Source organism: Pelobates fuscus, chromosome 4, assembly GCF_036172605.1.
Source record: "Pelobates fuscus isolate aPelFus1 chromosome 4, aPelFus1.pri, whole genome shotgun sequence".
In the NCBI taxonomy this organism is placed as follows: domain Eukaryota; kingdom Metazoa; phylum Chordata; class Amphibia; order Anura; family Pelobatidae; genus Pelobates; species Pelobates fuscus.
This window is the reverse complement of record NC_086320.1, coordinates 69357334-69381614: the sequence shown is the minus strand read 5'-3', so window position 1 is coordinate 69381614 and position 24281 is coordinate 69357334. Positions and strand designations below refer to the sequence as shown.

General features: G+C 38.9%; 1 protein-coding gene across 4 annotated transcripts in view; it reads left to right on the top strand.

Moving 5' to 3' along the window:
* Positions 1-4771: 4771 nt before the first annotated feature.
* LOC134607791 (carbonic anhydrase 1-like) overlaps positions 4772-24281 on the top strand; it is a 33988-nt gene continuing 14478 nt past the window's right edge. Inside the window, exons 1-5 of one of the 4 annotated variants that reach the window (XM_063450348.1) lie at positions 4772-4855; positions 6245-6277; positions 7019-7216; positions 8048-8166; positions 23260-23355. In XM_063450348.1, the coding sequence (XP_063306418.1) occupies positions 7021-7216; positions 8048-8166; positions 23260-23355 (411 nt within the window). In that variant the 5' untranslated portion in view covers positions 4772-4855; positions 6245-6277; positions 7019-7020. Of the gene's footprint in view, positions 4856-6244; positions 6278-6993; positions 7217-8047; positions 8167-23259; positions 23356-24281 lie in introns of all 4 variants that reach the window. The other 3 variants (XM_063450347.1, XM_063450346.1, XM_063450345.1) reach the window with 3 other exon arrangements.

Here is a 24281-nt window from a genome sequence, read left to right as displayed (position 1 = left end):
AATTCTTACTCAATAATATATATTGTTTTTCTTACATCTGTCACCTGATATCTACCAAACCTTGGTAGATTACTATTTGTCCCAGTTGTGCCTAGCACACATTTTAAACAGCAGACAAAGACCACCCACCTTCAACAGAACCATAATTGGTGCAGACCAAACATGAGTAGGAGAAAGAGGCATTGTTTTCTAGATTTCATTTTATTTTTCACAACTTATATATACATATGTGTGTTAAATATAGGGGATAAGTAAATATAATAGAGAGCAAAAAACTAGGCTAGAGCCTGATATGGTTCAGAGATGTTCTCTCTGTAATGAGATCTGAGCGGGGACCCACCAAAGGGCAGGCTATTTGAGCTGCTGTCCGTCCTCACCTCTCTTGCTACCCCTTTTTTCTCTCCTTAAGTGCAAAGGGTAATCTAGACGTGGACCCCTTGCTCACGCTGCCTAGAGGGATATTGGCTATACTTCACTGATGATACCTTACAAGGTTGAAACGATTGTCTGGGGTTGCCGTATCTCTCTTGCAGAGGGAACTTGCTGGCATTTGGATCTGGACTGCCGTATGGGTGGGACCAGTCTGATATGCTTCAGAGATGTTCTCTCTGTAATGGCACAGGTTGAGCTAAAACCAGCTTGAGATCTGAGGTGGGACCCATCGAAGGGCAGGCTATTTGAGCTGTTGTCCGCCCTCACCTCTCTTGCTACCCTTTTTTTCTCTAAGTAAATATAATAGTAATAATCCATGGAAGTGTCAGAAACATATCTGCAGGTCCAGGCACTCCAAGTATCTTCAAATGTGTTTATTGGGACAAGTGAGACACCGCAACGTTTAGATCCATGAACAATTATATTCTGATTTTCCATTGCGAGAAAATGTGTTTGTCCTTTTCTCCTAGTAAGAATGGTTGATATGAATGTTGGTATGTCTTATATATGTAATTGTATATATCCAAACCATAATGTATATGTTTAGGTAGCAATGCAATTTGTATATTTTTTAGGTTTTGACAATAAAAAAAGGCAAACATTCTGAAAGATTATTATCATTGATAAGTAAATTTATGAGTTTGCCAAGATTCACATTAGTTTCACAATTTCTATTTCACACTGTGACACTGTAATATGAGTTCTGATATATATATATATATTATTATTATTATTTTAATATTTATATAGTGCCATCAGATTCCGTAGCGCTGTACAAAGGGACAATTAAACAGACATTTAATTGTAACCAGACAACTGGACGTACAGAAACAGAGAGGTGGAGGGCCCTGCTCAATGAGCTTACATTCTAGAGGGACTGGGGTATAGTGACACAAAGGGTAAAAGTAGGGGTACAAAGTAAGTTGTTAGAAAAGTATTCGCTGAGGGCTTAATAGGTAATTCTTGACAGTTGCAGGAGAGGAGTCATGTAGGGTTGGGGATGAAAACCTGCTAACAGTTTAATTGATATGCTTTCTTGAAGTGAGTTTTCAATGATTTTTTGAATGAGTGGAGACTGGGTGAAATTCTTACGGAGGAGGGAAGGGAGTTCCACAGAAAAGGTGCAGCCCTGGGAACACGTAAGACCACTGAAAAGCGTATTGCAGTACTCCAGGCGAGAGAGAACAAGAGCATGGACCAGCACCTTAGCCGCATCTGGGGTTAAATAGGGGCGGATGCGCTCTATGTTTTTGAGATGGAAGCAACGGGATTTGGCGATTGATTGGACATGAGGGGTGAAGGAGAGGTTGGAGTCAAAAAGAACACCCAGGCAACGATCCTTCGGGGTAGAGATGATGGTATATATTCAGATATTGGCACATGTAAAAAATGTTCATGTGTGAAAAATGATTGCCCAACCTGCTACCCGTTAGGTCACTGCAGGCAGGGCCGCCATCAGGGGGTGACAACCATAACGGTTGTCACGGGCCCAGCGGCCCTGGGGGGCCCGGCCGCCCGGGCCCCACGTGTAGCGGCGGAACTGCTGCCGGTGCAACTGATGGGGCCCATCGGGTGGCCCATGCACTTAGGGCCAACCGATGGGCCCCATATCTTCAGGGGCCCAGTCAGCGCTGTGGCCGTAGTATAGCGCCCTTTAAAAAAAAAAAAAAAAAATTCCGCCGCAGCGCAAGTGCTGCTGGGAGGAAGTGGTCACTTACTCCCAGCTCACTCCGCACGGGAGGAGCGCCCGCCCGACAATGAAGAGGGAGAGCCAGCCGACTGCCAGTCCCATCAGCTCCAGCCAGCCACCCTCCTGCAAAGACAAGGTAAGAAACAGGAGGGTGGCTGGAAAATGTGTGTGTGTATGTCTGTCTGTGTGTATGTCTGTCTGTGTGTATGTCTGTCTGTGTGTATGTCTGTCTGTATGTCTTTTTGTGTGTATGTATATCTGTATGTCTGTCTGTGTGTATGTCTGTCTGTGTGTATGTCTGTGTGTTGGTTGTGTGTGTATGTCTGCATGTCATTATGAATGTCTGTCTGTATGTCATTATGAATGTGTCTGTGTCTGAATGTCCTCATGCATGTGTGTCTGTATGTATGTTAGTATGTGTCTGTCACTATGTACGCCTGTGTGTCTGTATATGTGTGTATCTCAGCATGTGTGTGTCAGTATGTATGCCTATATGCGTATCAGTATGTGTGTCTGTTAGTATGTATCAGTGTGTGTGTGTGTGTCTTTGTCCTTTTGTATCAGTGAATGTGTTTGTGTCTGTGTGTGTGTATTCCTGTGGGCGGGATTTGGAGGCGGTCTCTGTGGGCGGTTTTGGAGGCGGGCCCCCAGGGGCCCAGACCCTGAGCTCAATTAGGGGCCCCAAAATTTCTGGTGGCGGCCCTGACTGCAGGAATAGATAAAGGTAAACTCCTTACCAGAAGAGGGGTATATTCAGGGAACACCTTTTGGGCAGGGCCGTGTTCTGAAGCTTCCCAAACAAGAAAGGCTGAACTCCCTTGGAGCAAAGGGTGTAACCAAAAAGAAAATTGTTTTAGCCTTGAAAGACTAGGTTCTATCTGGGATAGGACAGGAACAAAAAGACTGAGGGAGAGGGATGTAGAATGGGGTATTTAATATTTATACCCTGCTTTTAAAGGACCACTCTAGGCACCCAGACCACTTCAGCTTAATGAAGTGGTCTAGGTGCCAGGTCCCTCTAGGTTTAACCCTTTTTTATATAAACATAGCAGTTTTAGAGAAACTGCTATGTTTATATAAGGGTTAAGCCAGCCTCTAAATCCTCTAGTGGCTGTCTCACTGACAGCCGCTAGAGGCGCTTGCGTGATTCTCACTGTGAAAATCACAGTGAGAGCACGCAAGCGTCCATAGGAAAGCTTTGTAAATGCTTTCCTATGCGACCGGCTGAATGCGCGCGCAGCTCTTGCCGCGCATGCGCATTCAGCCGAAAGGGAGGATCGGAGGCGGAGAGGAGGAGGAGAGCTCCCCGCCAGGCGCTGGAATAAAGGTAAGTTTTAACCCTTTCCTCTCCCCAGAGCCGGGCGGGAGGGGGTCCCTGAGGGTGGGGGCACCCTCAGGGCACTGTAGTGCCAGGAAAAGGAGTATGTTTTCCTGGCACTATAGTGGTCCTTTAATTAGTTCCTGTTTAATTAGACATAGGGAGGAGCTACCCATTGTTGTGCTATCATGGATATGGCCAGAAAAAATATCACAGATAGAAATAGTATTATGACATTAACAGTTAAAATGCTATGCAGAACTAAGAAAATTACATTCCTTAATTTCTTACACTTTTTTTTTAGATTTTCTTCATATAAAATGAGGTTTTATTTGTGGATATTTAATGTGATCTGAGAGCCCTGTTTCTCCTGAACAAATTGATATATAATAAGTGTGGGTGCATTTAATATAACAGAGGTAAATTATGGTTGAGTAACATGTATTCAATATAGGTATTGTTTTGATTTTGTTTTGGTCATAACTTGTTCAATTGCCTCTGTCCTTAAGGGGTTAACTTATATTTTATATTGAAGAGTGATATTTTGATTGCATTTTCCTTTTCTGAACTAGCCTACCTCATATTTTAATATATGATCTATTCCAGGCATAGGCAACCTTCGGCACTCCAGATGCTTTGGACTACACCTCCCATGATGCTTTGCCAGCATTATGGGTGTAAGAGGATTATGGGGATGTAGTCCATAACATCTGGAGTGCCGAAGGTTGCCTATCCCTGATCTACTCTATACAATTTCTTTGGTTTATTTGTATATAGGAAGCTCAGTCTTCCCCTGTTTATTCTATTTTAAGCCACTAGAGGCGGTGTTAACACTACAATGTTTTACATTGCAGAGATAAGGGGACAGGATGGGACAGGGACAGTGCACCCAAACCAATTCAATGAGATGATGTGGTCTGGATGCCTATTGAGTTCCTTTAATGCTGGTTTATATCCAATTCAAATCAAGAAGATGGAACGATTGCTCTTTTGTTTGCTTGTGTGTATGGTTTTTATTGATTTATAGAAAGTGGTATATAATATTGCGACTGAGCAGATCCCAGCCTTCATATAAGGAGATACTTAATCAAATCCCCTTACTGTAATATTGCTTCATACATTGCTATTACTGTAAATCCATATACAATTACTACCGTTTAAATATACTGAATTGCTACATGCTAAAAATAATAAAATAACACCACTCCCCCAGATACCTGCTTTGATACTATTATTTGTTACACCTTTCTTTGTGGAGAGAATTGGAAAGAGTTATGAGTAGGTTTTTAAAACCAGTTTTTCCTGCTTAAGTTTCAGTTGTTAGATACCTAGTGTATATGCTGTGACTTATCATTCAGTGCTTTGACATTACAGGAGCAGGAAAGCAGTGGAGAGAAAGGATCACTAATCAATAGGTAACATGGGATGTAAAAAAGCTTAATTGATCGATAAAACACTTAAACGTAGTTCGGAATACCTTGTTGTTAGGAAACCTCAGGGCTTGAAAGTACAATGTTTGTAATTAGCTCACCATGCATCATAGAATCATTGTGGGTGCTCCAGCTGAGCAGTTTCCAATAATTTTTTTTTATTTTTAGTAAGGCATGTAAAGATTGTACTCAGTTGAAGTAGCTTCAGGCAGCAGATTTATCCTCAAAATAAATGCAAATTACAGACATTCTTCACAGATTTCACTAGTTGTTCTTTAGGAAATCATCTCTTATGGTGTTTTTTTAAAATGTACAATCGCTTAATACGGGGTAATTCTTCTTATTAAGAATGAATGTAATTCTTACTCAATAATTTATATTGTTTTTCTTACATCTGTTATCTGATATCTACCAAACCTTGTTAGCGAACTAATTGTCACAGTTGTCCCTAGAACACATTTTAAACAGCAGAGAAGGACCACCCACCTTCAACAGAACCGTAATCGGTGCAGACCAAACATGAGTAGGAGAAAGAGGCCTTGTTTTATAGACTTCATTTTATTTTTCACAACTCATATATACATATGTGTGTTAAATATAGGGGATAAGTAAATAGTAATAATCCATGGAAGTGTCAGAAACATATTTGCAGGTCCAGGCACTCCAAGTATCTTCAAATGTGTTTATTGGGACAAGTGAGACACCGCAACGTTTCAACCCATGACAGGGGTGGAAAAGTTGCGGTGTCTCACTTATCCCAATAAACACATTTGAAGATATTTGGAGTGCTTGGACCTTCTGTCTACCATTGATATCTACTTATTTGGGGTGGTGCTGGCCCTTGGTCCAGTTTAGCACCCGGCTCTTCACATGATTGGAGTGCGGTTCGTTTTTTCCTTTTTTAGAAAAATATCTGTAGTCAAATTATTTTCATAGTCTAGACACAGACAGTGCCTCAAGTAGTATTACGATTCCCTCAGGCAAGGTATTTCAGGTCCTATATTTAGATGTATGCCTAATGGTTTGTCTTACTCACCAATCAGGAAATTCATGTATTAGATAAGTTGTATGGTTAGAAAGCTGGCAATATAATTAGTAGTTTTGCAGTCAGTGAAACCAGAATTCTGTAATAAAGTTGTATGCCACCTCCACTGCCATATTGGATTATTGAAAGGTGCAATTGTTAAATGTAGATATGTCCACATTGTGTTATTAGTGAACTGAAAAATAATCAAAGGAAGTAGTATTTTGAAAGAACTACAAATTGTGCGGAAGTAATATTATTTTGTATCAAACTGATGTATTTATCACCTATGGCTCCCATTGGTCCTCGTTGTTCCGGCTCTCAAATTCATGCTCGTTTTGGTGTAACAGACATGATGTGGACCAATCAAATGTAACATAAAGGTATTTAAACATTCCTGGCCCTATCTACTGTGCAATATTGTGGTTTCTGTTCCCAGTACACTTTATGCATTCCTTCATCATTGTGTATTTTTCTGGTATTGACCTTGGCTTTGTTTCTTACTCTCTTCATCTTTACCCTTTTCATGCCTTGTTTGCCTAATTACCGTGTACCTGACTCTGCCTAGTTCTCTTTTTCACTATCTGTTTGCTTTTTGGCCAATCATTAATTAGAGATAAGTTCAAAGCATTGGGATCATGTATTAGGGTTGAATAGTTAACATTTGGTATACTAATGTGAGAACTCAAAATTAATTTCAAATTTAAGGCCACAGTAGAGCAAACTGAAAGCATAGCTGGCATACAGAATTCTTTTAATTCTTACTTTAGGATATAAACCTATTAAAAGTTTTTTTTTTGATAAAGTGACAATTAGCAGGAGTTCAAAGAGAATTCAAAGTTAATTCAAATTTAAGGACAACATAGCAAAACTGGAAGCCTAGCTGACTTTGAGAATGTGTCCAGGTTGGCTATACAGGACTTTAATTTGAAATTTACTTTAAGTTATTTTTGACTTCCTGGCAATTCTCAATTTAGTGAATAACAATGTTAGTGTTTTGGGATTTTAACGTTAGTCCTTAGATATAGGGTTATGATGATAATATACTTTTGTGCTTTTCCATATTCTGTCTTACCACTGTCTGTGTTTTATACCTTAGATTTATAATTGATTAATACATTCAGACATGGGTGCATCACATTCTCATCACCACAAGCACTGTCACAGTCATCAGTCTCCAATTAACATCTGCACTAAGAAGGTTCAACATGATCCCTTTCTGCAACCGATAACGATCCAGTATGACCCCCAGACATCCAGAAAAATTGTGAATATGGGGCATTGCTTCAATGTGGAGTTTGACGATACAACTGATATGTCAGGTAAGTTTGAAAGACCAGATAGATGTAAATGTTCATTCAATAAGCAATACACTGCGATGAATTTAAAACCGAATGTGCAAATTGTAGGACGAAATAACAAAGGGGAAATGTAGATGAGTATGCTTTTATTTTGTGAAATTTCCTGTAATTCACTGTTTAGTTAATGAGGTCCACTGTGCCAAGCTCTTCAGAGTCATGGGCAACTATGTCTGTCTTCTCTGGGTATCAGAATATGTATCTATTTTTCTAATGCACACAACTGTGGACCTTTCAGAAATATCTCTATTACTACTTCACTGTGACCTCAAATATGAGCTGATCATGAATTATGTCCTTAGTAACGCAAAAAAAAAAACATACTTTTTTATTTATTGAACACACTGAGTATTATACTTACTGAATGTGGCACAGTAGGGGAATTTTTAGATTTGAACCTTGTGTATATTGTTTTCTGTGCCTGCTGATCCATCCTACCTATTGGCACGGAGGTATTTCTGTCCAGTCATTTTTACAGAAGAACACAGGTCATAGCACCATATAGCACGACTTTCCATTTGGGTTGCAGTAGGAAAATATCAAAAAACATATCAAGATATAAAAAAATATCAAAATATTCAAATATTTTCAAAATACTAAATCATTTGAAAAGTGTATACATTTTTTTTTTTATTGAGGTCTTTTTTAGATAAATGTATCAATCCAGGGAGTAGGTTAATCTCAAAATCAAAATGTTTTGACATTCACAAGGTTAAAATATGCATTTAAACCATATGCTAAGAAAAAAGACATTGTAGGAGCACAGTTACTAAAGTTATCTTGTCTTCTTTACAGTACTCAGTGATGGACCATTAACTGGGTATTATCGCTTACGTCAGTTTCATTTTCACTGGGGTACAACTGATGAAGACGGCTCTGAGCATGTTATAGATGGAAGAGTTTACCCTGCAGAGGTAAGATTTAAAAAGTCTGGGAACTAATTCAAACTGTGAAATCATACCACAAATGATGGTGATTAGAAAGCATGATCAGCTCATGTATTCTTGAAATCATATAATAATCATAATTGATTAGATAGGATTTATGGGCATTGTAATCATTGCTTGTATTTGCCACAAGGCCAAGGCCCTGGGGCAGCAGGCAGGAGGGAGCAGCATGGCCATAGGGGGATCAAAGATCACACTCACTTTCAAGCCCTTTCTCCTCCTGTGCATCTGAATGTGAGATTTCCTTGGCAGGCCCATGCAGGGCTGGCACAGAATGCAGAAGTGCACTTGCTCTTCATCTGCACTGTATCAGAACCTTGCCTCGGATTACCATGGCAACGCACTGATACTTTTCCCGGTGCTGGCCAGAAGAAGTTGTCTACCCCAACAGGGGTGCAGACATGCAGTATCTTCCATCAGACCACCAGGGATCAGGATTCACCCTTGGCCTCAAGGTAAGCCACAAGGAGAGGGGAATAAATGTTATTTTTATTTCTTATAATTAAAATGTGTTTTGTTTTTTTAACACAGCACTACTCCCTACTACAAACAATACAGAGGCTCTAGTAGGTGATAAGGGCTGTAGGAAATGTAGAGGCTCTATGGGGGTCACCCTACCCCCCCCCCCCACACACACTGCAGCTCTTTTCACCCACTACAGCCCCTACCATCCACTAGCGCTCATGACAGCCCACTATAGCCCCATATACCCCCACTGAAGCCCCTGTCACTCAACTATACCCACTATCCACTCCACAATATCCTCCCACTATAGTTCCTTTTCTCTCACTACAGCCCCTGTAAAAACAATCCAGCCCAAAATTATTAAAACTTAGCTTTTATTATATTTATACTAAACAAGATTATCCACCAAGTGCAGTCATTTAATAACTTTTGAGTAAAGAATATAGATAAGAATATAATACGGAACATCACTCTAACGAGGAGATACCTCTTTTCACCATATTCATTGGAGAAATAAACAGGATATATAAATTTAATGTTTTAGAGAGAGAAGAGGGGTAGGTGAATAAGTCTTAGATGATAGACGGTATTGTAGTGCAAAAAATAAGCCAACTACTCAGGGGCGTACACACAACCCATGGGGCCCCGATACGAAAACTGATCCGGGGCCCCCCCCCCTCCCCCCGCCCGAGTGCTTACTCTGCGCAGGCTGGGGCCGCAAGACATGGCGGCGGGCACCTGGTCGCAGGGCTGCGACCCGTGCGACCGCGGTATGTATGCCAGTGCATGCATAAACACATACACTTAAAGGACCACTACAGACACCCAGATCACATCAGCTCAATGAAGTGGTCTGGGTGCCAGGTCTCTAGTTTTAACCCTGCAGCTGAAAACATAGCAGTTTCAGAAAAACTGCTATGTTTCACTGAGGGTTAATCCAGCCTCTAGTGGCTGTCTCATTGACAGCCGCTAGAGGATTTTCTGCGATTCTCACTGTGAAAATCACAGTGAGAAGACGCTGAACGTCCATAGGAAAGCATTGAGTAATGCTTTCCTATGGGCGGTTTGAATGCGCGCGTGGCTCTTGCCACGCATGTGCATTCGGAGCTGAGAGGCGGATGGGGACGGAGAGATCCCCAGCATTAAGGGAGTCCGGCGCTGGAGAAAGGTAAGTGCTTAAGACACACACACACACACTCTCATGAACAGACGCACACATTTACTGACAGACACACACTCAGTGACAGACGCACACAAACATACTCAGTAACAGACACACACACTAACACACACACACTCTAACACTAACACACACTAACACACACTCTAACACTAACACACACACTCACTAACACTAACACACTCACTAACACTAACACACTCACTAACACTAACACACTCACTAACACACACACTCACTAACACACTCACTAACACTAACACACTTACTAACACACTCACTAACACACTCAAACTTTTTTTTTGTTTTGTTTTTCTATTTAATCCCCCCAGCCTCCTTACCTGTGGGAGAGCTGGGGGGATTCCCTGGGGTCCAGTGGTGTTGCTGGCCCTGCTGTCACCCGGCTGGCTGGCGCGCGCGCGAGGGAGCACTGTCCCATGAGTGCTCCCTCTTCAGCTCCCTCGCGCGTCGCGTACTGATGCCGGAGCCGGAAGATGATGTCATCTTCCGGCTCCGGTTTCAGTGCGGTGCGCGAGGGAGCTGAAGAGGGATCACCCAGGGGACAGTGCTCCCTCGCGCGCCCGCCAGCCAGCCGGGTGACAGCAGGGCGAGCCTCGGGGGGCCCGCAGGTGGCCGGCTCCTGGGCCCCCCAGCAGAAGAGGCTGGCCCTGTGGGTACATACCTGGGTCGCAGGGCGGCCGGGCCCCCTGGTGGGCTGGGCCCGGTCGCAGCCGCGACCCCTGCGACCCTGGTATGTACGCCACTGCAACTACTTAAGTTATAGAAATCTATTCTGTGCTTTCGATGGCACATATACTCCCCTTTCCCTATTCTCTATATCTACTAAACTCCAAGGTAATCTATAACAAAACCATGTTATCAAGTGAAAAAATAAGTGAAAACAATACTATAAATACGGAAAATGTAAATGGTTAAAAGAAACAACTCTGTGTGTGGTCTGTGCTAGGAAATATATAGATAATAATTTAGAAGCTTCTAATCTAGTAAAATAGTAAACTGTAGCCCTGTAGTAAACCCAAAGACCAACACACAGAGTGAAAACTAGTCCCGACGCGCATTTTGCCAGAACCGAGCTCTTCAAGGGGACGCCCGTTGTGGGAAGCGCGAGTCGGGGCTAGTTTTCACTCTGTGTATTGGTCATTGTGCTTACTACAGGGCTTCCCTCTCTAAACATTCAATTTATAAATCATGTTTATTTCTCCAATGAATATGGTGATAAAAGTCATCTCCTCGTTAGAGTGATGTCCGTATTATATTCTTATCGATATTCGTTGATCAAAAGTTCTTAAATGACTGCACTTGGTGGATAATTGTTTTTGTATATATATATTATAATAAAAGTTAAGTTGTAAGAATTTTGAGCTGGATTGTTTTTCAAATCCTCTAGTTTATTCCATTTCTTGTGGGGGTTCAGGCCCATTTTTTTCCCAGCTTCAACTCAATATATTTACTATATTGCTTCCTCCAATTCCTACTTTTATTTTTTTTATCAGTAAATGTTTTTTTATTCGTTTTCAAATAAGCATATACAAGTATAATTCAGTGTACATCAGGATAACATTTTCTCAGAAGTTACACAGTATTGAAGCAGCAAGTAACACACTACATTTATAGACTTTCATGGTTACACAGAAGCAAGTGGTAATCACATATTACAGAAGGACATTATTTAGTAGACTAATTCGTCCGTCAGTGTTATTGCAACGCCTTTGCCTGATTTATGGCCATTATCCCGGTATGGTATCTGATAGTAGCGGTCGGGAAATAGTCTGGAGCTAGTCTGGGTGGGGGTCCTAGAACATTGTCAAATATATATAATTTTGTGAGTCCCTGTCCTATCTTAGGGTTCCTCCCTTATTTAGGAAGTCAATCCAAGGATGCCATATGAGGTGGAATGTCTGGTATTTTTTGGATATAGCATATGTGAATTCTTCCATTTGTTTTATTCCTTCTACCTTATGAATCCATTCCCTAAGGGATGGAGGATGTGGGTTTTTCCACTTGGCAGGGATCAATAGATTTGCCACTGTGAGAAGGTGTGTGATAGTCCCCCTTTTGTAATGCCTGGGAGTGGAAGGAGGAGGATCAGGTATTCCGGGGAAGGTGGTATCGCGGTCCCTGTGATTATTTTAATTAGCTTAAGTATACAAAGCCAAAAGGCTTGTATGTAAGAGCATTCCCACCAAATATGTGTGGTGTTGGCATTCGGTCGGTGACACCGCCAACAGGTGTGTTGAGTAGAGTTGTATATTTTGTGGATTTTAAAGGGTGTGTAATGCCACCTAGCTAGTCTTTTATAGTTACCTTCCTGTATGGCCGTGCATGTGGAAGATCTGTGGGTTCTCATGTATACCTGTTTCCATTGGCTTGGTGTGAGTTTAACCTGGAGTTCCTGGTCCCATTTGCTAACATATGAGGGAGGTGCTCGCGACTGGAGTTTTATGAGTAGTTTGTACATTGTTGAAAGTATTTTACCAATGAGGGGGTGTTCCTCTTTGCTTGTTGTCGATAGGAGCTAGGAGTATGCCAGCCGGGGGCGAGTGGGGTCCAAATGAATGTCGTGATGGTCTTGCGAACTGCGTTTAGGAATGTATTCTGGATAGCTATCGGCCGGGTTTGGAGGGGATATAGTAGGCGGGGGAGCACATTCATTTTAATTATATTTACTCTGCAGAACCAGCTGAACCCTGGTTTGTGCCACTTCATCAACTCTGAGGATATAGCCTTTAGGAGTGGGGGAAAGTTAAGTTCATAGAGGCGGTCTAGTCTTCTAGGCAGGTGTACTCCCAGATATTTAATGGAGTTGGGTGCCCAGCTGAAGGCAAAGGAGCCGCTAAGTCGTTTCTCTTAATCTTGGGTGACATTGAGTGGTAGAATTTCACATTTCGTAAGGTTAGCTTTGAAGTTTGAGACTCTGCTATAGAGGTCCATTTCTTTAAGAATCTGGGGGAGGGATGAACTAGGGTCTGTGACTGTGAATAGAAGGTCGTCTGCGAACGCGGACACTTTATACTCTCCTTTATCTATTTTGAAGCCTTTTATCAGGTGATTATCTCTGATCCCTTGTATGAAAGGCTCTAGGGTCAGTATAAAGATGAGGGGCGACAAGGGACAACCCTGTTGTGTTCCATTACGTATCTGGACTGGGTCGGAAAGTTGCCCATTAATTTTGAGTTTAGCTGAAGGGATTGAGTAAATAGCTTCCAGCCACTCCACCCACTTCTCCCCAAATCCCAGACTCTTCAAAGTGGCGAGCATAATGGACCAATCTGCGTCTATTGCTAAAAGGATGTTAGGTGAGTTTCTGCCTTTGGTGGACGCCTAGTGCATTAGATTGATAATTTTGGTGGTATTGTTATTTGCTTCCCTACCTGGGATAAAGCCAGCTTGATCATCATGTATTAGTCCTGGGAGGAGGGGTTTCAATCTGTTGGCTAGAATTTTAGTAAAGATCTTTATGTCAATGTTTATTAATGAGATGGGCCTGTAGCTACCACAATTGGATGGGTCCTTCCCCTCTATTGGTATTAAGGCTATGTTTGCTTCCAATGCAGAGTGGGACATAGTGTGCTTTAGGTCTCTGGCATTGAAAGCCTTAAGGAAAGGTTGTTCCAGGTCATGGGCCATTGTTTTGTAGTACTTCCCTGTTACGCCATCTGGGCCTGGGCTTTTCCCCAGTGGGAGTTTCTTAACTCATTTGCCGGCAATGTGCGTTTGATTCTTCCTCTGAGGAAGTTTTGTATTTCCGAGGGGTCGGGTGGCGTCTCTCGGAGGTTGTATAACCCCGTATAGTTCAATTCCAACTTTATTGTTCAATTTGCACCATAACAATTACAGCATGCAGTAATAGTTATAGTGCTGGGAGTGTTCCTTTAAGTCCACCTCTGCTTCAAGGTACCCCAATATGAGTGGGTCCTATACTAATCACAACATGGGTGACAAAGAATGGTTACTGTAATACTTACCTAAACAGTTACCTTATATGGCTGTGCTTTTAGATGGGCAATATTAGTGTTGAACTCTTAATCTAACTATTCATAAGCCTAAAATATGTATAAATGTTTGTAATAATTTTTATTCGATGGATTCAAACCACACTTCACAAGTGACAAAACCCCTTTGAACATATTTTTGTATAATTCAACATTAAACAGAATGAGGGTGATTTATAATAATTGTGGCATTTGCTTTCATGTTTGCATCAGTTTTGTGAATACACGCTACTTTTTATGTATAAAACGGTTACTTTGCCTGTATACATCGGTGGCATTATTTGTTCTGCCTCTTCCACAATTAACCAAAATAATCCACATTTCTGACAATTTTTATACCTATCAGATACCCATCAGATTTTTGCTAATTTTCCTGGTGATTTTTTTTTCTTTACATTTTATTTATCTTCATATTACAAATTGCACTATATCTCATATATGAATGGGGACATTTTCAATATTATCATATCTTACCGGACAATTAAAAACCTATATCGACATTAATATCAATACAAAAAAACGACAATAATAGAAAATATAAATAAATAAAAAAAGAAAAAATATATACATAAATACAATGGCTTGCTATGATTTATTAATCTTAAGGTAATAAGGAAGGTGCTAGGAAAAAACTGCGTATTATTGCTAAATATCCCTTTTCCTGTTTCCTATTCATTTCCCTTACCTCTCTATATTCTTTTTCATTTATTGTACAGGGTTTTTATATGTGTCCCAATTTCCATACATTTCCCCCTTCTAGTAAATCTTTTTTTTGATCCTTCTAACCCTTTTGTCTCAGAATTCATCTTTTTGAAAAATATTTAACCAATACCTCCTTAACTCTTGATCTTTTTTTGTTCCAATTTATTTGGTAAGATATTCCTTTCTTCATTTCTAATTGTATAGTTGCTTGATTCTTGATTTCTTGCCAAGTTAGAATTTCTGGGGATTTCTAATTTCTTGCAATTGAAAGTTTTACAGCAGTTAAAATATGAAATATTTTCTTTTCCCTGATTATTTTGTTTCGGAAAATGTAGATGTAATAACGCTTGAACAGGTGTTAAATTCCAATCAAATCTGAAGTTTTTAATTAATCTCTGAGAGATGTCACCATACCACCATACCACCATATGCATGTATGACCACCATACATGCATATAATCAGCATATTGATCCCCACATCTCCAGCAATTATGTAGAGCAGTTGGCTATATACTTTTGGGGACTCTATACCAACGATTTACCAATTTATACTGTGTTTCATTAAGGTTCAGACAGTGAAAAACACGCCAAATATCTAATAAAGAATATCTATCCAAAACCGATTGTAATCTCCCTGCTTGTGGGGAGCGTTCCCATTCTTCACCTTGCACGTTAATGTTTTCTTCAATCTGAGGGTTCATTACACAATTGATATCTCCCATTATAATTATTGAGCCTTGTTTTATTTTTTCTGCTTTTTTAAATATCTTTGAAATAAATTGGGCAGTCGCTTTATTTGGGGCAAATATATTGATTAAAGTCATAGTTTTGTTATTAAATTATCTTACAACAATAATATATTTGCCTTCGGAGTCTTCTTCTTTATATTTAATTTTAACATCAAGGTTGCTGGAGAATAGGATCGCCACTACTCTTTTTTTTTTCTCTTTTAGGGAAGCCAAGATCACCAATGGCTACCTCAAAGAATTCACTCTTATTTTGTCCTCCAGTTTCCAATGAGTCTCCTGGAGCACACAAATATCTACATTTTCCTTATTTAAATGAGAAAACAAAATAGATATTTTCTGAGGAGAATTCATACCTCGACAAACATTCAACGTTAGAAATTTTACCATTACATTTACAGTACCATTTCTTATCCCTCACAACAAGCCTCAAATCTGCCAAAAAATACATAAATACATCATTAGACTATACATAACACAAATTACATACAAATAACATACCACATGGAAGCTGCACAACCCATTTGTGCATTTCCACTTCCACATATTCTCTCCCAATAACATGTGGAACCTGATTGACATACTATGTATGGCGATAGAGCTGGGGCAGTGCTAACCAGTTTCTCATCTCCTTTTTTCTCTTCTCCTGTTATTTTATATATATTTTTGTTTACTTTCAGGAGAAATAGAGGATTCCTACATGAGACCTAGAAGAGATTATTCTTATTCTTTTTTTCTCTTTCTCTCCTTTCTCTTCTAACCTAATTTTCCTTTTTTCACCCTTTTTCTCTCTTCCTCTCTTCCTTCTTTTACTTTCCCTTTCCCCTTTTTTCTTTTCTTTTCCCCTTTTTCTTCCCCTTTCTTTCCTTTTTAGTAGGATATTGTAACCCATATTACCACTTATATGCGGAGAGCAAAATTATCATAAGGTCCTATAAAATAATATTATTTTTTAAAAAAATACAAGAGAGAGAGAGAGAAATAAAATCCTTCCTCCTCTTTTTTTTCTTCTTCTTTCCCTCCCTCTCTACCTTCTAAACAAATTTACTTGACAATGCTTAATTACCACTTTCATTATTTTAGTGCCATTACAAAGTGAAATTTTACCAAATATTTATTTAAATTCTAAATGAGTTCCTATTCCCTCTTATTTCTTTTATAGATTTATTCTTTCTTTCTTTCCACCTAAACGTGCTATTCATTTCTAATATCTATTCCCTAATTCCAATACATTCCTTCTATTTTTTGTGAAATAACGTGTAATTTAATTCTCATTAGTGTATTCCAGTTACTGTAATTCCAGTTATTATTTTCTGAAAGAAAAAAACGCACCTCCCTTTTATTTTTCCTTTATCTACATTTTTCTCACTTTCATTGTGTTTTCTATATATAACTTTTGTGTAACTACTTTTCATAAAACATTCACTTCTATTTCTATGTAATGTCTTATTCAGTGAAATACAACCAATTCTTTAGTGTGAGTCCTGTTTAATTCTCATAAATTCTCTTATTGTGTGTCTACATATTTTTAAAAATATCAATTCCCATTACAGTGTATCTATCATTCCTTTCTTTTCCTCCACCTCTTTTTGCATATCAAATTTACAATTTAAAAATAAGATCAATACAAATACCCACCCCCCCAAAAAAAAACACATTCATCAGTCTGTTATATAGGATCTATTCTTTTGTTATCTAATGCTCGTTTTCTTAATTTTTCAGGAGTGTCGAATTAGTAAAATCATATGTGAGAATTATCTTTACTGGGTTCCTCCACTTATATCTAACTTTCTTTTTTTTTTTTTTTTTTTTTTAATTCTTTATTTTTGTTGTGCATGTGAGTACAAATCGACTTGATAACGCCACAACAGCGTATACTTTGACATTGCAGTGAAACAGTGGCAGGAAAAACTTTGCACATTTTTAAATCATTAACAGGCTTAAACTTTTGTTAATAAGATGATTGCTACAGGCTAGCTAGCATATGTCCAGATTGCTATATTGCAGTAAATTCTCCATTTTGTTTACCAACTGGACTGTGAGAGTAGATTAAGGAACTGTGTAATACAACTATTATAAGACACATGTTTAGACTACACAGAATATCAAGAACCAAATAAAAGGGAGAGTTCTAACAGAGTAGTGTAGCAGGGGAAAGTTAGGGTAAAGTAAGGGTGGAAAGAATAGAAACCGCTGGGGTCCCCCAAACAACAAGAAACTTTCAACAGCTCAAATACACAAGCCGAGATACAAATGTCCCATAGCCAGTCAGTTTCAGCCCACACCAACCCGATAGAGGTTAGCTGAGAGTTCCAGAGTCCCTAGCAAGGCATCTCTCCTGTCCCAGACCGCGTAACCTGGCTTGCAGCTCCATCCGTTTTCGTCGATTGTCAGCTTCTTGCACCTGCCATGTGTTGCCGTTGAGTGGGCCATGGAGGGGGTAGGGACCCCAAGCAGATTGCGTTTTGGGTGTGTGGTAGTGCAGCTGGGCTTCCGACGGCGCTGGACCCACTTCGGTCTCTCCCGCAGTTGTCGTTTCTTCGTGTGGGGCATTCTGCCATGTGAGGTTGGCCATCCCCTGAGGAGACCTCCCACCTTCTTAGGTGAGTGTGGCAGGGGCTTCCCAGTACTCATGGTCGCTGCAGTATCGGGGGGATCTCGTAGGAGTGGTTTGGGCACTGTGTGTGTTTGCGGGCGCTGGCTTATTCTGAGCCAAAATTCCTGACAGAGCCGCTCGAACCTTGCCTCGAACATAGCTGCCCAGTTCTGGTGCTCTGGGATGGATTGTTGTGATGGGGGTTGCAGGTCGGCGGCCATCTTGAGCTCACCACGCTGTCTCAGGATCAGCTTCTTTCGGCTCAGCTGTGAGGTGAGTTCCCCAGCAGGGACCGGGATATCCCCCACCAGTCCAGGGGGGGGGGGGGGGGGAGAGAAAGTCGCTGTGAGCTACACGGCCCCAGGTGGGAGAGCGGCCGTCTCTCCTCACCGATGGGTCCACAGTCTCTTTAGGCCAGACGATGGATTGCTGCTCCAGATTAGGATTTTTGAGGGTTATAAACGTCCCCTCCGGTAGCGTTTCATGTTCTGGATCGAGTTCCGTTGCTGCTTAGTCTGTTTGGACCATTTTAAGACGGTTTTAAGATTTCAGTGGCCGGAGCTGCTAGCAAATGCGTCCGGCCATCTTGAGAGTCAGGCCCCGCCCCCCACTTTCTTTTTTTTAAGTATTACAGTTGTCTTCTTTGCTTTTAATATTTTCTCCTTCGTCCCGAACAAGGATAAAGCTAAAATAACGTCTCTAGGTGGATCATCTGCTGAACCAGGTGGCTTTCCCGTTCTATAGCATTTCTCCCATAAATGCACATGGCATTCTTGTGTCACTCCCAATTTAGAAAATAAATCTTGTAATTTTTTTTTTCCAGATTTTCACTTGTAATAGATTAAGGTATTGCTCTTAATCTTGAATTATTTCATCTGGAGCGATCTTCCAGATCTGCAATTTTTTGTTCCAGCATTCCAATTTTCTTCTCATTTTGTATATTTATATATTTGCCAGAGTTTGTGTCTCCAGACTTGCATTTTTTTCTTAATTTTCTTTGATTTTATTCCCTAATGTCGCAATGTCCTTTTTAAAATCTTGCATATTTATATGAATTTCATTTTTTATTTTCCCAAACTGAAGATCAAGTGCATTCATAAGATGTTCTTGTGTCATAGGTTGTTCCTTTGTAGGTATTATTTTCTCTTTCTCTGATTCATCTGTCGGATATATTGTTGTTTCTTCAGATTCATTTGTTATTGACTTCTCCATACTTATATTTGTGGTGTGGGGAGTAAAAAAGGCTAACAGTTTTTCAGGTTTAGCTTCCTTCTTTTTTTGTTTGTGATTTATTTTCTGTTGTCTTTTTTCCGGCCATTTTGACATATTTATTTCAAATTTCTATTTCTTAATGATTTTTTTTATTTTTTTTATTTACCAGAGATAGATTTTAGTGTGTCCTTTACTTTGTTTGACGTCCTTAATTACATTACAGTTGTATATCTCTTAAAAGAGAGAATAATTATACAGTTTGTCAACAATTAGATAGGGTGTGGTGGATTACTTCCAAGTATAATTTTTAAAGGTACAAAGAGCAATTTTCTCCGATATCCAACGGGGATATCTGCTTTTATCAAAATCCCCCTTACACACTCTCTCTTATGCGTATATTTCCTTCTCTTCCCTTAAATACATAATAGGAAGATATTTATCAATAAAAAAAAAGAAAAAAACATTATTTTTGCAACTTCAAAATGCACTTATCTCTTTGCAAAAACTTAGAGTGTCACTGTTAAATATCTTATATTTTGTTATTGGAGTTAAAGTCTTCTATCTTGATTTTCTTTTGCTATAGTTATCTGAATGTCTTTTTTCTCTTGTTTTTTGCTTCTCCCCTACACCATTTATAGCGGAATATACAAAATAAAATGTATCAAGTAATTTCAGACATATAAGGGAGAATCCCAAAAGATTTTATATCACTTATCTAATTTCAGCTATCAGTTTCTGGTCACTGTTCCTCTTTTCTGTCCTCTCCCCATTTATTCCTGCTTCGCTTGTTTTGTTCTCCATTATCTTTTTCCTCTTTTTTCTTATTTCTACTCCCGTCTTTGCTTCAGGGCGCCATTTCTCCAAATGGGACAAAAAAAACCTCTATATACAGCTTCAATCGATAGGCATATCCCTATAATTCCCCTTCTTTAGCTTCAGGTTCTGGGAGTATCCTGCAGGTGTACCCAGACTCAGCTCCCGTACCAGACTCCGCTCTCATAATTCATTTAGCAGGGGGGAAGAGGGAAAGGAAATTCTTGACGTTCATCCCCTGGTCTCCTGCTTCATATCGCCCGTGCCTGCTCCAGCTCCACCCGACCGCGTGCATGATGTCACATTATTGCTTTCTCCGCCCCCAGAATGTTTTCCAGGTGATTTTATTATTGACTACTTTCATAAAATAAGGCAAATTAGTAATATTACTAGGAAAAAAAATAGCATTTACAATTTGAAGGATTGTTTGTTTCTTAATCCTTTCACGTCTGCTTTGAAGATACATTAACATAACATTTCATAACATTGTAATTTTGTTTATATATTGCTTTGAAGACAAATATAAAATTACAATAATTTAAAATTACACATTTTTTATTTTTCACTTATTCATCCAAACTTAGAAAAATATTTTTAAATTACATTTTTTCGACAGTATATAGTGTGCTTTATCTTGTACTTCACATAGGGTGTAACATTTTAGTATAAAAGCAACAATGTGCCAAAAATAGATAAATAAAAATAGACAAATACCTTGCTCATAGATATTTTAGGGACACTGAAGGCATTACTAGCAGTGCAGCTTACTATAAATAACAACAGAATTTACAAAATAATTTTTTGCATTTGCATTTGAGCACAATAGCTGCATACCGTAAATACAATTAAATCATATATTTGTAAAATAAGGTATTTAAAACTGCTATTGCAATATTTCAGTCTTTGCATTGCTAAAGTAATGGTTAATGGAGAAATGGTAGTCCCTTCATTCTTCCCCCTCCAGACTGTAGGAATGATATCACCCATTGAAACTTCCTGTGCTGTTTTAAAGTAGAGGGTGAGCTTACATTTTCAGCAAATTACCAGATATTATATCAGTTACTCGGGGCTTCTGATAGATAAATGTGTTCCTACACAGGCTGCTAATCATGGTTAAAATGAAAATGAGGGTGGACTAGATTTCATTCTCCAAAATGCATAAAGATGCAAGAATATTTATTCTTGATTACTTGATTTGGGTATTGAGGTGGTTAAACAAAATTAACCGCTTTAAACAATACCACTGTGATAGTGGTATGAAAATTTTTGTCAGAAAAATGGGCCGTGGCTTGGTGTGTAAAAAGTATGAAAGCATGAGCGAGACTCTCGATTGGTGGCAAAGTGATTGCAATCCATCTCGAGAAAAGAGTAAGGCAATAACTAGCAAAAAGGTGAGCACTGGCACTGTGGAGACTCCCTCTTCCACTTCATCATCTCAGAAAACCTCTTTGTGAATTTTTTTCCTAAACTCCTATGGTCCAAATGAGCTAGTCAAAATGGTACTGACCACACTACCTAACCCCTCCTTATTGGAGGCCTCAATTAAAGAACAAGACCTCAAATATCAGGCCATTATGCTAGCAGCTCTCCACAGAAAATTAGGTAACATGGACAATCGAGGGAGAAGCAATAACTTGAGAATCAGGGGGATCCCTGAACCACAAAAGACATGAATAATACTCTAAAAGATTTATTCCACACCATTTTGCAGAGGCCCAAGGACATTATCTTTAAGGTTCATCACTTCTCTCTGAAGGAGGGAATTCTATGAAGATCCAAAATAAGAGAATAATTTGGCAAAATAAGAAAAGAAAAATAACAGAAAACAGCTTACAGTAAAATACATGAGGGTAAAACTGTAAGATGAACAAAAAAAAAGTTACTTGAAAATGCAGTTTTTAGTAAATATTGTGCAACAATCTTATTTCAAAATCTAGTCATTCTCACACAGGTAAATGTCATTAACAGGTGTTTCTGTCAAATTTCTTAAATTACTGTGACTCACACCAATGTGTAAAAACTGTAAACATCTTTATCACTGGGTGTGTTTGAAGACAAGTTGCACAACATTCGTGACAAGGAATACATCACTAAACAAATATATAAGGCAGGCATAAGTCTAGTTTCTCTAGAATGCCAAATATCATCCTGGCTAATATACTTATACAGTAATATGTATTACAATGAAATGTCAAGCAAAACCTAGTTTACTGCCAATAGACTCCTGATATCCAGGCATCACTAACAAAGAAAATATTGAATTACAGAATTTAGAGTCTTCGATCATATAGGCTTACTTTGGACCCTCTTTGAGCGAGGCACCACTAATTTCCTGCTCATATTTCTTTTATACTCCTTTTCAATCTGTAGCCTTTTCCCATGTACCCCAAAATTGCTTCTCCCTCCAATTCTCCTCTAATATCTTTCAATTTGTTTAATTTCCCATTTCATTAGAACCACCTCTCTTTTTTCTCCATTCTTTGATTAAAATTTCTGTCACCTTGACTTTTTTCTCCTGGCTCTCCATTTACCCTCTCCCAATTTTTTCTCGTTTCCCCACATTTTCCAGACCGAGTGCTGCATTACCCTTTTTAAAAAATTCAATTTTTGTTTTCCTTTAAAGGTTTATTATAGTGATTTGGAATACATTTTTCCTTTTCTTTGTTTAGTTTAGTTCTGCTAATATTTTGTTTGTTTAGTTCTGCTAAAAAAAATGTATTTGCAAAATCTCAATAAAATGTAAATAGCAAAAATAGTAATTCCCCTTCCTCAAACACATTTGTGCAATTAACTGGTAATGTTAACCACGTGTAATTTAAAATATAAATAAAGCAAGATAGCAAGATATTTGAAAAACAAAACAAAAAAAAAGAAGGTTTTTCACTAAACTGTGGATTTTAGCAAATTAAATCCGAGTGTCGAAATTGAGGATAAATGAGATGTTTTGGAAAAATTCTCCAGCTCAACTCTAGTCACAGCCTGGCTAGTTTCCCTCAGTTCTGCATTTTAGATTTAATTTGCTAAAATTTGAAATTTAGAAATAACCAAGTGAATTGTTTCCAGTGTGTTGTCCTCATTTTTCTTTCACCCTTCAAAGTGTTGTAATGATGTGTATCTCTTACTGCCAAAACATTTTGTGTCTTTCACCTCACTCCCTCAATCAATCAAATGAACACAAGGGGGTTTTCTATAAAGTCTATGAATGTGGAAAAGATTAAAATTAAGTATAATCTAAGGGAGTACCCAAATGATCTTGACATGAGACATAAGACATTAACTGTTGGATGATTGTTTTCTACATTTTTAAAATACTATTTTTCTTTTATTTGAAAGATGCACATAGTTCATTGGAATTCACAGAAGTATATGAGCTTTGAAGAAGCTTCAAACCACGCGGATGGCTTGGCTGTTATAGGCATACTGCTGGAGGTAAGTTATGGAATACTGACATCAGAACACACTACATTTTTTTCTTTCCCATTTCAAAAGCAATTCTTTACTACTTAGTTATTGCTTACTTAGTTATGTTTTAAATAATAATAATAATATCTAAAATTAACACTATAAGGAAAATGGGGGGAAAAAAACTACTCTTCAACTCCCTACTATGACGTAACCCAAATACTTTAAATAGGAACAAAGATAAAATATATATATACATCAAGTGTATAAGATGTAAGAAAGGAATACAGATTTTATTGAAAGTGCCTCAATATTATTAATATTATTTACTGGGATTCCAGGGATAAACACTTGTAGAATTCTACTGCTTCCTTGTGGTACTTTATAAGGATGACATCTACAGTAATCTAATCAAAGAACAGGATTAAACAGAATCCTGATATATCCATTTAAAGATGTATTACTGGAAAGATAATCAATATGGGAGAAACATGCGTCGAATTTGCAAAGGAAACAATGTGGCAAAAGGGAAAATATAACCACATCAATGGATAGATATGTCCACTGGTCACTAGTTGGATGCTGGAGCACTGAACGCACTGAAAAAAAAGGAGATAGCACCAGGGAAATAGAAGAGATCTCTCAAAGACTACCTAGCTCCCAGTATACGCGCTCTGGGAGAACACTATGGAGAATAAGAAAATAAACACAGGTAAATTGTGATACATAGGAAGACCTATCTGGATGAAGGCTCAGTGTGAACAATAAAGAACTAATTCGGCAAAGGATCTCACTGGTTAAAAGAAATATCTCCCTGCTTTAAAATGTATATTGAGGTTGCTTACCAGTGCTCCTTCTGTTTGCTAGCCTGGAGAGGGGCAAGCTCTGCACAAGAGAAAGACTGCTGATGGAACCATCACGAGGTTGGCATATGAAACTGCATCACAGGTGGA